The 13,571-nt window shown below is 36.5% G+C and overlaps 1 protein-coding gene across 10 annotated transcripts in view; it reads left to right on the top strand.

Moving 5' to 3' along the window:
* kmr (kramer) overlaps nt 1-13,571 on the top strand; it is a 1,522,801-nt gene that overhangs the window by 1,014,345 nt on the left and 494,885 nt on the right. For all 10 annotated transcript variants that reach the window (XM_069824286.1, XM_069824284.1, XM_069824281.1 and 7 more), the window contains one exon: nt 6,802-8,707. In XM_069824286.1, the coding sequence (XP_069680387.1) occupies nt 6,802-8,707 (1,906 nt within the window). The remainder of the gene's footprint in view (nt 1-6,801; nt 8,708-13,571) is intronic.

Raw genomic sequence — 13,571 nt, 5'->3', positions numbered from 1 at the left:
TTTAATAGCTTAAAATTGGTGTAACTCTGAAAATAATGAGAATAGGAACACGTGTCTATGTGGCAATTTTTGCTCAGAATGTCTTTAGTGGCGGTGAATCACTCTGTATACATTTTACGGACCAATAAGCCTTCTGAGAATGACGAGGATGATGATAAAGTTATACATTAATAAGTAGGGCTAGGATTTTGATGATCCATAAATCATGAAAAAATGTTCTAAAAACAATGCATTTATGACCTAAAAATCTTTCAAAAATGCCCTAAAAATTGATCTTACATAATTGGCTTAATAGGAAAAGAGGTTTCGTACTACTTCGTATTTAAACTAGTAATTAAATTAAGTTTTTAAATAATTTTTTCTAAGTAGTACACTTTAATTATTTTATCTGATGTAGTTTCCATGTATGATCGCTCACCTCGTCACATGTGGACGTGAGGTCAGCAGTCGGCTGGTCGGTCTTGGCCCTTCATGAGCTGTAGCACCATGAATTTAGTTCACTTTTAGTTTCCGTGTAGTCTACCACAAGGCCACTCTTATCTGGAATTAGCAGGTTTAGAGGAGTCCATATCGAAGGGGTGGTTGGACATCCATTACGTGGGGTGTACTACGTTAAAATGGCAATATTTGTGTAAAAAACGATTAAAATATTATACAAAATAATGAGTATTAATGGACAATATATGTAAAGAAAGTATAAAAGGAAATAGACATTATTTTACATTAATAATGGGGATTTATGGCCAAAATTAAATGAAAATGCCTACGAAATGACCGAATAAAACAAAAGATGCTTGTATGAGTTGAAACAGGCAAAAAATGCAAAAATATGCCCTAACAAATATGTCTTAAAACACTCAGTTTATCACATAACACATAAATATTAAAGCAGCTATGTTTCTGGCTTACTAAAAAAAAGATGAAATTTCATCAAAATCCTAGTCCTAGTAATAAGTATATTGGTGCCAAAATAGGAGTGCAAAGTATATGCACAGTACCAGCAGCGACTGTTACTAGTACAACAGCTCTGCTTACATTCATGCACCCAGCCCTACCTTACGTTGAGTCAATTCAAGGGACATGAAGCGGTCAAGAGGCTAGTAACCACTCGCATATTTGTTCGCGCTTTGGGAGCAGGAGTTTGACAGATATGATGTAACCTGACCTAATAATCCTACTACCATAATACGTTAATTTGTAAACCTTAGTCACTAGGTAATCATTTTGAAGGTTGATTTTATAAGGTATCGGTACTACACCAATCTTTCATTTCAATCTAACTCTCATAACAAAAGTTACTTCAGTTCTCTTAGTAATCACAACTAAACTCCCTTTATGTAATTTGATATTTTACTAATACTATTTAAACAGCGATAATATATACCTTTCATCGTTTAATAAGCTTCTATTTTTGTTTTTTGTTATAATGTCTTATTAAGAGTACATATATTTCATATATTTCACACTGAAGATATTGAGAAGAAAGTTAATAGATTTCAGATGATATGTGGAACAATTGGAAGAACTTTAGGAAGAAAAGCGAGAAAAGAAACTCAAATGAAATTTTATAAAGTTATGGCTGTACCTACTCTTATATATGGCTCTGAATCATGGACAATAACAAAAGAAGAAGAATCACGTATACAATCAGCAGAGATGAAATTTATGAGATACGTAAGAAGATGCACTAAAGCCGATAAAATAAAAAATGAAACAATAAGATCAGATTTAAATATTTTCTCAGTACACGACATGGTAGAAGAAAATAAAACAAAATGGAAAGATCATGTTGACAGAATGGCAGAGAATAGGCTACCAAAGAAGATAATGAATTATCGCCCGATCGGGAAAAGGGATCTGGGTAGACCTCGCAAGAGGTGGCTGGACGATAGAGACCGGAACAGGTGATATCACCTAAACCTTGAAGGGAGAAGAAGAAGAAGAAGAAGAGTACACTGAGGCGAAATTTTAATTTTCTAATACATCTTGATTACACACTTTTATCACTTTGTGTCACTTAAGATTCAGTTGTAATAATAACTTTCTAGTGTTAAATACAAAACTAAGTTCTGAAGATCAAATGCAGTCGAAACTAATCAACTAAGGTAATTTACCACTTAGTTTTGAATGTAACACTAGGAAGTTGTTATCGTAAATAAATCTTAAGTATTTTCTAAATTATTCAAACTGGGGTTCTGAAAATTTGTAGCTATAGTTTTTATGTTGCTTATAGTGACGGTGCGAATTAACGGGGGTGATGGGGGGGGGACTCCCCCCCCCCCGTGGGAAAGTTATCTCCCTCTCATAAATTCTTATTAACATCCCTGGCAGGGATAACTTGTATCCCTCCTCACAAAATACAATTGTTTTAATTCGAGTGTACTTTATAAAGCACGAAGTAAGCAAAGAAAACAATATTGATGTATTATCATCACCGGCAAGCTGACAACAATCAGTAACTTAGGCATTATACATCTTATCTTAAGCTAGCTCATGGATATAATACTTATTATAATGAAGATGCAAGACAAGCAACTTAGTACGACCAAACGTTGAGCCGTATCGAATGAGGATAATAATAATTTTATGTATGGTATTCTCTGTCTAGGATTCTATCCCCCCTCATCAGAAATCTTAATTTGCACCCTTCTTATAGTCTGTGTGCAAAGTTGCGTGTAATTTGGTTAAGAAATGTATGAATTACTAACATTTTTGTAAATTTAAACGTAATTATGTAAAATTGCTACTGTTCCCACATATTTCAAAATTGTTGTCTGAAATTTTGTCTACACACTGTCAGATTTTCAGTAATGAAACTTGCTGTCATATATAGGGCTAGGATTTTGATGACCCATAAACCATGAAAAAATGTCCTAAAACAATGCATTTATGACCTAAAAATCTTTCAAAAATGCCCTTAAAATGCCCTAAAAATTGACCTTACATAATTGCCTTAGTAGGAAAAGAGGTTTTGTACTAAATATTTAGACTAGTAATTAAATTAAATTTCACAGAATTATTTCTACGTAGTACACCTTAATTATTTTATCTGATGTAGTTTCCATGTATGATCGTTCACCTCTGCGTCAGCATGTGGACGTGAGGTCAGCAGTCGGCTGGTCGGTCTTGGCCCTTCATGGGCTGTAGCACCATGGATTTACTTCGCTTTTAGTTTCCGTGTCGTCTACCACGAGGCCACTCTTATCCGGAATTAGCAGGTATAGAGGAGTCTATATCGAAGGGGTGGTTTGACTGATCCATTACATGGGGTGTACTACGTTAAAATGGCAATATGTGTGTAGAAAGACGATTAAAATATTATACAAAATAATGGATATTAATGGACAAAATATGTAAAGAATATATAAAAGGAAATAGACATTGTTTTACATTAATAATGGGGATTTATGCCCAAAATTAAATGAAAATGCCTACGAAATGACCGAATAAAACAAAAGATGCTCTTATGAGTTGAAACAGGCAAAAAATGCAAAAAAACTGCCCTAACAAATATGTCTTAAGACACTCAGTTTATCATATCACACAAAAATATTAAAGCAGCTATGTTTCTGGCTTACTAGAAAAAAGATGCAATTTCATCAAAATCCTAGCTCTAGTCATATATATATATATATATATATATATATAATGAGAGATCTAAAGGAAGTCTCGATAGCAATTGTTATTAAACATACATTCTAGAACATCCACAAAAACAAATGCATTTACTACAACAGTTGTAGGAAGAGTAGTATTTTTAGTAAAGGTAAATGTACTAAAAGCGTAAACAAGAAAAATGAATTTAAAAGTGTGGAACTACTGTCTATAAATGAAAGTAAACACCTGCAGTTTCTGCCAACTCTAACAGGTGATTTGACAGCTCTATGGGCATGAAAATTGGCAATTGCTATTTTAGTCTAAGGTTACCAGATTTTTTTTTCACAATTTTTGGATACCATACAGATATCGTATATATGAAAAAATTACTTTTAACATTTCTTATAGTTTGTCATTCACTTGTATTATTTTTTACACACCTTAAAGAATTAAAATATTCATTATATTTACATACAAGCATTATATCCAGGAAGACACGGAGATATTTCAATCAACTCCTGGATGTGCATAGAAAATCATTTTCTCAGAGAAAATTACAAATATTACACTCCATTTTAAGCAAAGATCACCATTTTCATCATTCCACTTTGCTACTTTCTCTGAAGTCACATATTTCTTCAAGAAATAAATTTTATAAAATAAATTATTTCATTCAGATCAAGTCCATCTACATTGGGAGAAAAATAATGGACTGTCTCTTCAAATTTTTCTGGTTGTGGAAGACATATCAGCAATATACATCTCACAGATAGGGCCTTGTTAACGAATACCCCAGGCATTGTGATATTCACCAGCATTTTTATAAAATTATAATAATTAACATTTAAAATTCGGTGATATCTGGGGCAGTGGCGGTTCCTCGGGGGAGGGAAGGGAGGAACGTCCTCCTCACATTTTCTTCTTTTGGAAGTAAATACCAAATAAAATATGTGCCTTGAAATTCGAGGAAGATTCGATAATTTTTAAGTTCACAGCTATAAGAAAAACTCGGTTGATCGAGTTTTAAACGACGTGCGCTCATGTGCTGTAGAAAACTGTGAGAAAGATGAGATATTGTCTGTGTGGAGGAAAGCCAATCCATTCCTCCTCTACTGCGGTTAACACTCATAGACAACAGCGCACTAGCGGCCAGAGAAAGAAGCAGAGTTTTAAAGCAAGTAAATGAACGGCGAGGGAGGAAATCCTCCTCTGAATCGGTCATGGGCGGGAAATAGAAACCAACTGGTCGTGCAGCAAGCTCACTACCGCTGCCATCTAACGATGTTGTATTCAACCGGACTATAACACATCTAGGAGGAGATACAACAAAAACAGTTTTAACCCAACGCTATGAAAGACACCACGCAAACATTTTTTTAATTACAAATCAAAAATATTATTCATTGCACTTTATATAGGCTACTATTCATGGTTTGAAACTTTCGTGGATATTTGAAAGTTAAAGCCAGGTTTATGTGAAACAAAGATGAAGTAGTTCTACGTAGTTTGCCCCTGAAATTCACTTCTATTCATTGTTTACTAGACAGGGCAACAACCAAGTTGTCAGTTTTGTACAAATATATTTGAAACTGAAAGTAGGTACTCCAAACTACATCATTTTTAACATAAAAAATTAATCGGCCACCGGCAGCTTTGAACAATAATGAAAGTATGACTTTACAAGAACTGACATTCTTCAAAAGCATGTGATACTGAACTTGTAAAATGTACATGTGGCAACACAGACCACGTGGGTGGGTGCAGTGTTCTCGCTTTCCTAACAGATTATTTCCCATTCCCATTTCCGTAAAACAGTTCCGGGTACGAGTTAGTAGCTAGTCTCTTCCAACACGTGTGATGCTGTAGTGTGCTCTAAAAATGCTACGAGGTTGTGAATTTCCTTGTAATTGTTAATTTGCGCAATTATTCAACAATGAATGGAAGTGAAAACATAATATATTTTGGACAATTTAGGAAACTCAGTTTACAAGAACAGATTATTGCTATACAGAAGGGAAGGCCAACCCCAACACTACCTGGTCTTACATGTATGCATGCAGGCTAATTTGTAGCATGTTTCATTCAAGAATGTGTCATTTAGTGCTGTTAACTTCTTTCCTCCTCTTAAGAAATATGCAGGAGTCGCCACTGATCTGGGGACAAATTATTAAATTCTGGGACGTTCAAGGACAACAAGCAAAATTCGGGGACTGTTCCTGAGAAATGGGGATGTTTGGTAACCTTATTTTAGACAACCAATTTTTTAATGATAAAAACTGAAAATCATAATTTTTGACCAAAAATGATAAAATTTCACCTCTGTGTATCCTTACTGATATGTTTACATTACTCATTCAATCTCCTCATCCTATTACTTTTTAAATTTAATAAACAGATAATTTATCTTTCCTGTTTTTTCTTTAAATCGTTCATTTCCTTCCTAAAATAAATACCTGCACCCATGAATCAGGTCCTCTGTTTTGGCATCATCCATCCACATTGGAAGAAAAGTAATGGACTGTATCTTCAAAATTTTTCTGTTGTGGAAGACATCTTAGCAATATACATCCCACAGTGATAGCTTTTCTTGTAAATGAATACCTAGGCACTGAGATATTCAACAGCATTTTTATAAATTGATAATAATTAACACTGAAAATTCGGGGATATCTGGGGACAAATTATTAAATTCTGAGACATTCTGGGGACGAATTTTGTTCCAGGACAAAAAGCAAAATTCGAGGGCTGTTCCTGAGAAATGGGGATGTTTGGCAACCTTATTTTAGACTTTAACCAATTTTTTAATGATAAAAACTAAAAATCATAATTTTTGACCAAAAATGATTAAATTTCACGTCTTTGTATCCTTACTGGTATGTTTACATTACTCATTCTATTTCCTCATCCTATTACTTTTTTAAGTTTAATAAACAGGTCATTTATCTTTCCTGTTTCTTCTTTAAAGCATTCATTTTCCTTCCTAAAATAAATACTTTCAATTGGTACCTGCACCCGTGAATCAGGTTCCCTGTTTTGGCATCATCCATCTGGTATCGAATTAGACTCTTCCCTCGTGAATTCCTGGCTTTCCCTTGCTATCCATCAAGAAAGTGAATTATTAACGGTTACTATTATTTTCGTTCAATGTCATAGATCACTTAGGTAACAAAAATCTGATAAAATATCATTTTTTCGTGTTTACAGTTGGGACGACCGTCGGTCAGGCCGCCCTAGTGTGTCTTCCATTTCGTCATTGCTGAACCAAAGTGCAGATGACAGCGACTCTGGTTTCCATGGTTACCGGCCGCCTCGTTCTGGCACCACAGCCTCAGCAACGACTGCTCCTTCCTCCTCCACAATAAAGCTCAGTAATGAGGAGATAGTGAAGAAAGAAGAAGCTTCACGCCAGCTCAACACCAGCCACGACTCAGTAGTGTCCAATGGGTGGGGAGGCCAGAAAGTCCCTCAGCAAGGCCCTGGATACCACCAGCCGCTCTATGCCAATGCACCTCCGAAACCAAGACGGCTTGCAGAACACGAGGACTATGGAGCATCTTCTCCTGAGCCGTCCCCAGACAGAAGGGGAGAGGACATGAGTGGCAAGAAGACACCCCAGGACTCTGACGGGAGCAAGGGGCACGGGTTCATTCCTAGGATTGCTCAGCCACAACAGCCGGTTAGGAACGACCGCAGCGGTATCGATGTCAGGTACCACTATCACCAAGCAGTTTCACAAACTCCGGTGCATTCCTCGCAGCAGCCCCCTCTACAAGATCAGCAGCAAAGACCGCCACAGCAGATGATGCAGCAAGGTCCGGGTAGCCATGCTCAAGCAGCGACCAATGTGGAACGAAGGACTCCTGACACATACGGTCGCTCAAACTCTACAACTCCTGGACCTGCAGGGCCTAACAAAGTGGTGGGATCGAAAGGTGGTGACTATGAGGACGTATACAACACCTCAGACACGATGAGACACAGTGGCAGTGAGGGGAGTTACGGGGAGCTGTACAAACGGGCGTCAAATCAGGTGGCGTATATTAAAGGTGCAGGACCTGTGATATCGATACATCACAAGCAGAATTACCCAGACAGGGGGCATCCAGATAATCATCCCTTACCGCAGCCTCCACCTCAGTATGGACATCCAGGTCCACACCAGCAGAACTATGCAGCCTTCAGGTATGCCCAGGGTATGCCACCCCAGCAGCAACCACCTGATCTGCAGACATCCACAATGCCAAACATGTATCCAATGCCAGTGCCAATTCAGCAACAACCACCACCACCACCTCAGCAACATCCACACCACCACCAAAGTGTTCAGCCAGCAAGGCACAGGGAACCACGGCCAAACCGGTACCCACCAAGGCCGCACAGTGCGGATTTCTTGGATTACGATGCTAAGAAATTTCATCAGCACTACGCAACACAGCCAGCGTACCCAGCACGTGAGAGCAGTAGCAGCCGGGAGCACTTACCACGTGGTAGCGGCGAGGAGAAGATCTACCAGGACCAGCATGCCAGCAGGGTGGCGCGGCTGCCGCGACCCAAGTCGAGTCTAGACGTGATGCCCCCTGCGGATCCTGCTGTCAGCGACAACTACTATTGGTCGGAGGAACGATACGCCCAGAAGATGCGTCAGTCCGCGTCATACGTTCACCAGATTCCGATGACTCATCCACGGAACCAGTCATCCTCTTCCAGGGCCACTACCCCGTCTGTGCGATTAAGTACTCCATCGGGTGTGAGTATGATGACAGACGGTGGCATGCCCCATCAGCAGAGTGGTGGTCAGGTTGGTGGTGTGAGCTCGGGGGGGAGTGTGAACAGTGAGGGGAGTGCAGGTGTGGTGCTCCGCCATTCCAAGAGGACGGACATGATGCCGAGTGACACACGGTCTCCGTCGAGACAGCATTACCAGCAGCATCATCAGCAGCGAAGGTGGAGTGAGTACAGTGACCCTCGAGCGAATAGCCAGTTCATGCGGTCGGCTAGTGCGAGACTACCTCGACAGCGATACCAGGACGACGAAAATGACTCCCAGTGTGAGGAACAACGACAGAAGTCTACCTCAGACGTTCGAGAAGGAGAGAAGAAGATCCAGCAGGTAACGGCTGAAATGAGTGTGGAAACATACATTAAGGTTATAAGGTTGCTGATATAATAATAATAATAATAATAATAATAATAATAATAATAATAATAATAATAATTTATTTAACCTGGCTGAGTTAAGGCCATACGGCCTTCTCTAACACTCAACTAGGAGTAAAACTGCGTTACAAAAAACACTACAAATTTACAAAGTATATTACAATTTTACACACAAAACTGAATAAGATGATAATAATAATAAAATGTAAACAACAAGTAAGTAGAAATCAGACATAATATATAACATACAGAAAGAAAGGAAAAAGCATAATAAAATGTGAACAGCAGGTCAAAATAAATGAGACATACAAACTATAAAAAAATAAGACAATTTTTGATGATGATGATAATAATAATAATAATAATAATAATAATAATAATAATAATAATAATAATAACAATAATAGTAATAAAATAGTGCAGTACAAAGTATACAATGAATACAATATTTTTAAGTACACAGAGTAAGGAAAATTATGATTATATATAGCTCAACTTATCACATTATAGATATACCATTACCGGAAAATATGAAAACAAAAATATAAAATCAGTTAAATATCACTAGAACATAAAAAAAAATGTGAATACGTGGAAACATGCAATTTAACACTTGTCATAATAGTAAGTTAGTTTGGCAACTCGTCATAAGATAATTTTCTAACTTGGATTTGAAAGATTTCAATGTTTGGCAGCCCTTGACTTCAGGCGGCAGAGAGTTCCAGTCTTCAGGTTTCCATAAAAATTGAGTTAGAATGAAGATTGTAGGTTACCACTCCTGTGAATGATTGGTTAGCTGAATGGCCGTGCTCTTGTACAAGTACAGCATGTCGCACTGGTGAACTTAACCAGGTCTATGGTATATGTGATGATGATGATGATGATGATGATGATGATGATGATGATGATGATGATGATGATGATGATGATGATGATGATGATGATATATTAATGATGGCGAAATGAATCCAAGGTTTAACGCCGAAAGTTACCCAGCAATTCTGCTTCAATTGGTTACCAACCAGGTAACTTGTTCCAACCAGGATTTGAACCTGGGCCCTTTCGTTTCACGGTCAGACGCATTAACCGTTACTCCACAGCAGTGGACTCATCTTATTTTAATTCTGTATAGAAGATATAGAAACTTACTGTAGAAAAAGAAGTTCAATGAAAAACAAGATAAATACAAAAAATCATTAATATTGTCTGTATGCATAAAACAAAGTTAATTACTAGAGACCGAATTTGAAAGGAAATCCCTTTGTTTTTTATTTCAACACGAAACATGAAATAATTAATTACAACATTCAAAACTATCTTCCACCGACCAAATTATATGGTTCTGACTTCCCTTTTTTTAGACCATATTCCTTTTTTTTTTTCACCTTTTTTTAAAAACATCTCTTATTTTGGTCCTTTTTTGACAGTCAGAGTATCTCTGTCCCTAAGTACTGTTGTTTCTCCAGTTTGTGTAATGGTGGTATAAATGCCTTATTTCAAATCTGCCCTGATAAAAGTTTGAGTCTTTTCATTGCCAATTATGTGTAGTAAGCAAAGGTCTATTGTTACTGTAGTTAAAACAAATGAAGGTATCATTTATATCCTGTTATCTACTCCATAGTGGGCAAGTTTTTAACTGCGTAAGAACATGTGTAGGTTATATATTGCTTTATTCCCGTACAGAACGTTGCTACAGAGGGTCGTACTGAAATTCATGAGCAACCATTACTCTAATTCCAATTTCAACAATGTAACAAAAACAACTTTATGATCATAATCTACAGACTTTACACTATGTATTAGCATATTGTGACGTCATTAGCTTCTAACACGTGATCACAGGCAATGGTTGCAAAATGGTGGACAATGATGATTCGTTTCGACAGTGTGCTGTCATTGAATTGCTTATTAAAGAGAAAAAATCTTCTGCTGAAATTCACCTCAGGCTTCAGCATGCATTTGGAGATGTGTGCATGGACACCAGCAGTGTTAGGAGATGGGTGAAACATTTCAAAGACTGGAACAAGAGCATCCAAGATAAGCCTCGTAGCGGTCACCCTTGAACTGCCTCCACGAAACGCAACAAGGAAAGAGTTTATGAATTCTGGGATGCATTTTGGTTGAATTTCTTGAACCTGGACAGACCATAAATGCTGTCCGCTTTACCTATTCAGATAGTTTTGAAGCTCTGTTGTGCATTGCATGAGAAACGCCCTGGAAAGAAGATCATCCTGAAACACGATAATGCATGGCCTCACATTGCTCATGTCACCGTGGAGAAAATCAGGACAGTTGGGTGGGAATGGCGGAATGAAAAAATATTTTCGAAAATAAATCAATGGCACATATTATAGGAAAATAGGCTAATATGTTATTGGTACCGTACATGATTCTACGAACTTAACAAATAGAAAATTACAATTTATGAAGATATTTAATATGTATAAATATATGGTCATAATTTTAAAACGTTTCCAGTGGTAACAGTGGATACAAGCACGCATCAATACTGTTTCAAATACTGTTACATAATGATGTAAGTTGGACATTGATATGATGGAGTCCTCTGAAATGAACATTTTAAAGAGTTAATCGCAGAATATACTTAAATAATTTGACCAGAAATATTATGAAGAGATCTGACGAGAACTACTTGTCATCGTCATCATCTTCCATCCAAGTGTTTAGACCATGTGGTCTGTTACGGTCTCATGCCATCTCTTAGCTGGACGTCCAATAGGTCTTCTTCCTCTAAAGCAATACCACAAGATCTCTTGAGGGATTCTTCGCCTAGGCTTTCTGTTTACATGATCTTTCCAGTTATTCCTTAATCTTGCATTGCACTCTAGTATCGGTTCTATCCTTAACTCTTCTAGGATATCTTAGTTCTTTTTATGATCCCATTTTATGTAGCCACCAGTGGGTCTCATAAATCGAATTTTCTGCTGCTGTAATTCTAGAGGCGTCACATTTTCTAATAGTCCATGTTTCACTACCATAAGCCAAGATGGGTCGGGCTAAAGTTTTGCAAATGTCGATTGTTGTGTGTTTCTGGATTAGAGATGATCTCATGACTGAGTTTATTGTGCCTAAAGTTTTTAGAAATTTGATAATTTTGTTTTGAATGTCTGTGTCATTTGTGTAACTGAGGGAGTAACCCCTATATCCCAGAACTAATTGTTCATAACATAATTCAGTGCATAACTATACAATTATATCTTAAGAATGCAGAATTGTCATTTACCAAGAGAAATATATATCTGAAGTTCGGACAGTAATCATGTTATTGTTGATGGTGGTGATGATGATTTATTTAATACCGTATTTAATATGATATTACAGGTATTAGATACTAAATATCGACATTTCACATGATTATATGTCTGCACAAGGTACAGTGTTTACAAATCACAGTTAAACTGCAATATCATTACAACTTAAATTGAAGAATTCAAAGATTAGAATGGAATTTTAATTAATTAACCAGTTTCCTGAATAAATTATGCTTGTTATATTGTCTAACCAAGATAGGTGACATACTGTAACATTTAGGACCTAAATATATTTCATATTTTCATTTATTGTATTCTATAGATGTTACATTAGCCTCAAGATGTGGAACAAGTCAAAATTGTATAAGATTACAATTTTTTGGCGAGATGAAGTGAGGTGAGGCCGAGGATTCGCCATAGATTACCTGGCATTTGCCTTATAGTTGGGGAAAATCTCGAAAAAAACCCAACCAGATAATAAGATCAAATGGGGATCTAACCCAAGCCTGTATGCACCTCCAGATCAGCAGGCTAGCGGGTCTGGCGACTGAGCTACATTGGTGGCTCTACAAAATAATATACAGTACATAGCAATCTGATGCATTCAGTTTGCAAACCTAAATAATTATTCATCAGTTGAGCTATAAAATATAATACATAGCAAGTAAGTTACCGATAATTCAATTTAAAAGCATAAACAATGCAATCAATTGATATATACCGGTACAAAAATTGATAATGTATATCATGCAAATTACTTCAATTTACAAGCATAAACAATTCATCAGTTGAGCTACACAGATTACTGTTCAATACAGCATACACAGTTCATCAGCCAAGCTATACAAAAATATACAATACTTAGTACACAGATTAATTCAATTTACAAGTATAGTTTAGTTGAGCTATACAAAATTGTACAATTCATATCAAGTAGATTAATTCAATTTACAAGCATAAACAATTCATCAGTTGAGCTGCAGTATACAGACTACTATTCAATTTATAGTACCGGTAAGGTAAGCCTATACAAAAATACCCAATACATTGTAAACAGAGTAATTCAATTTACAAGAATATTTTAGTTGAACTGTACAAAATTATGCATTTCATATCAAGTAGAATGCAAATTATTTCAATTTACAGCATAAACAATTCATCAGTTGTGTAGAAGATATGAGTATGTAAAAATTTGGTTAAATCTGTTCTAAACTTTTCCTCATGGTCCTTCAAAACTTTAAGATAATTAGGCAGTGCATTGAAGACTGAGATCTAATTTATGAGAATTCATTGTTTAACGTAATCTACATTAACTTAAAGTAAGATTATTATTAAACCCAGTATTATAGACATGTATATCTTTTCGAACATTATATTCCTTAATATTTTAATCTAAAGTGACATCAAAAACTTTTTCCTTGCATTTTTAACTATGCCCTGATTGTACCTATGGAGTGTAAAATATTACCATGGCAGCTAAAACTTACGAATAAACAAAGCCTGCATGGTATAGTCCAAAAACAAGGTACAATAAAAATGTAAGGA

Source organism: Periplaneta americana, chromosome 4 (genome assembly GCF_040183065.1).
Source record: "Periplaneta americana isolate PAMFEO1 chromosome 4, P.americana_PAMFEO1_priV1, whole genome shotgun sequence".
In the NCBI taxonomy this organism is placed as follows: Eukaryota; Metazoa; Arthropoda; class Insecta; order Blattodea; family Blattidae; genus Periplaneta; species Periplaneta americana.
Note: the sequence above shows the minus strand (reverse complement) of the source record. Positions and strands in the feature narration are given on the sequence as shown.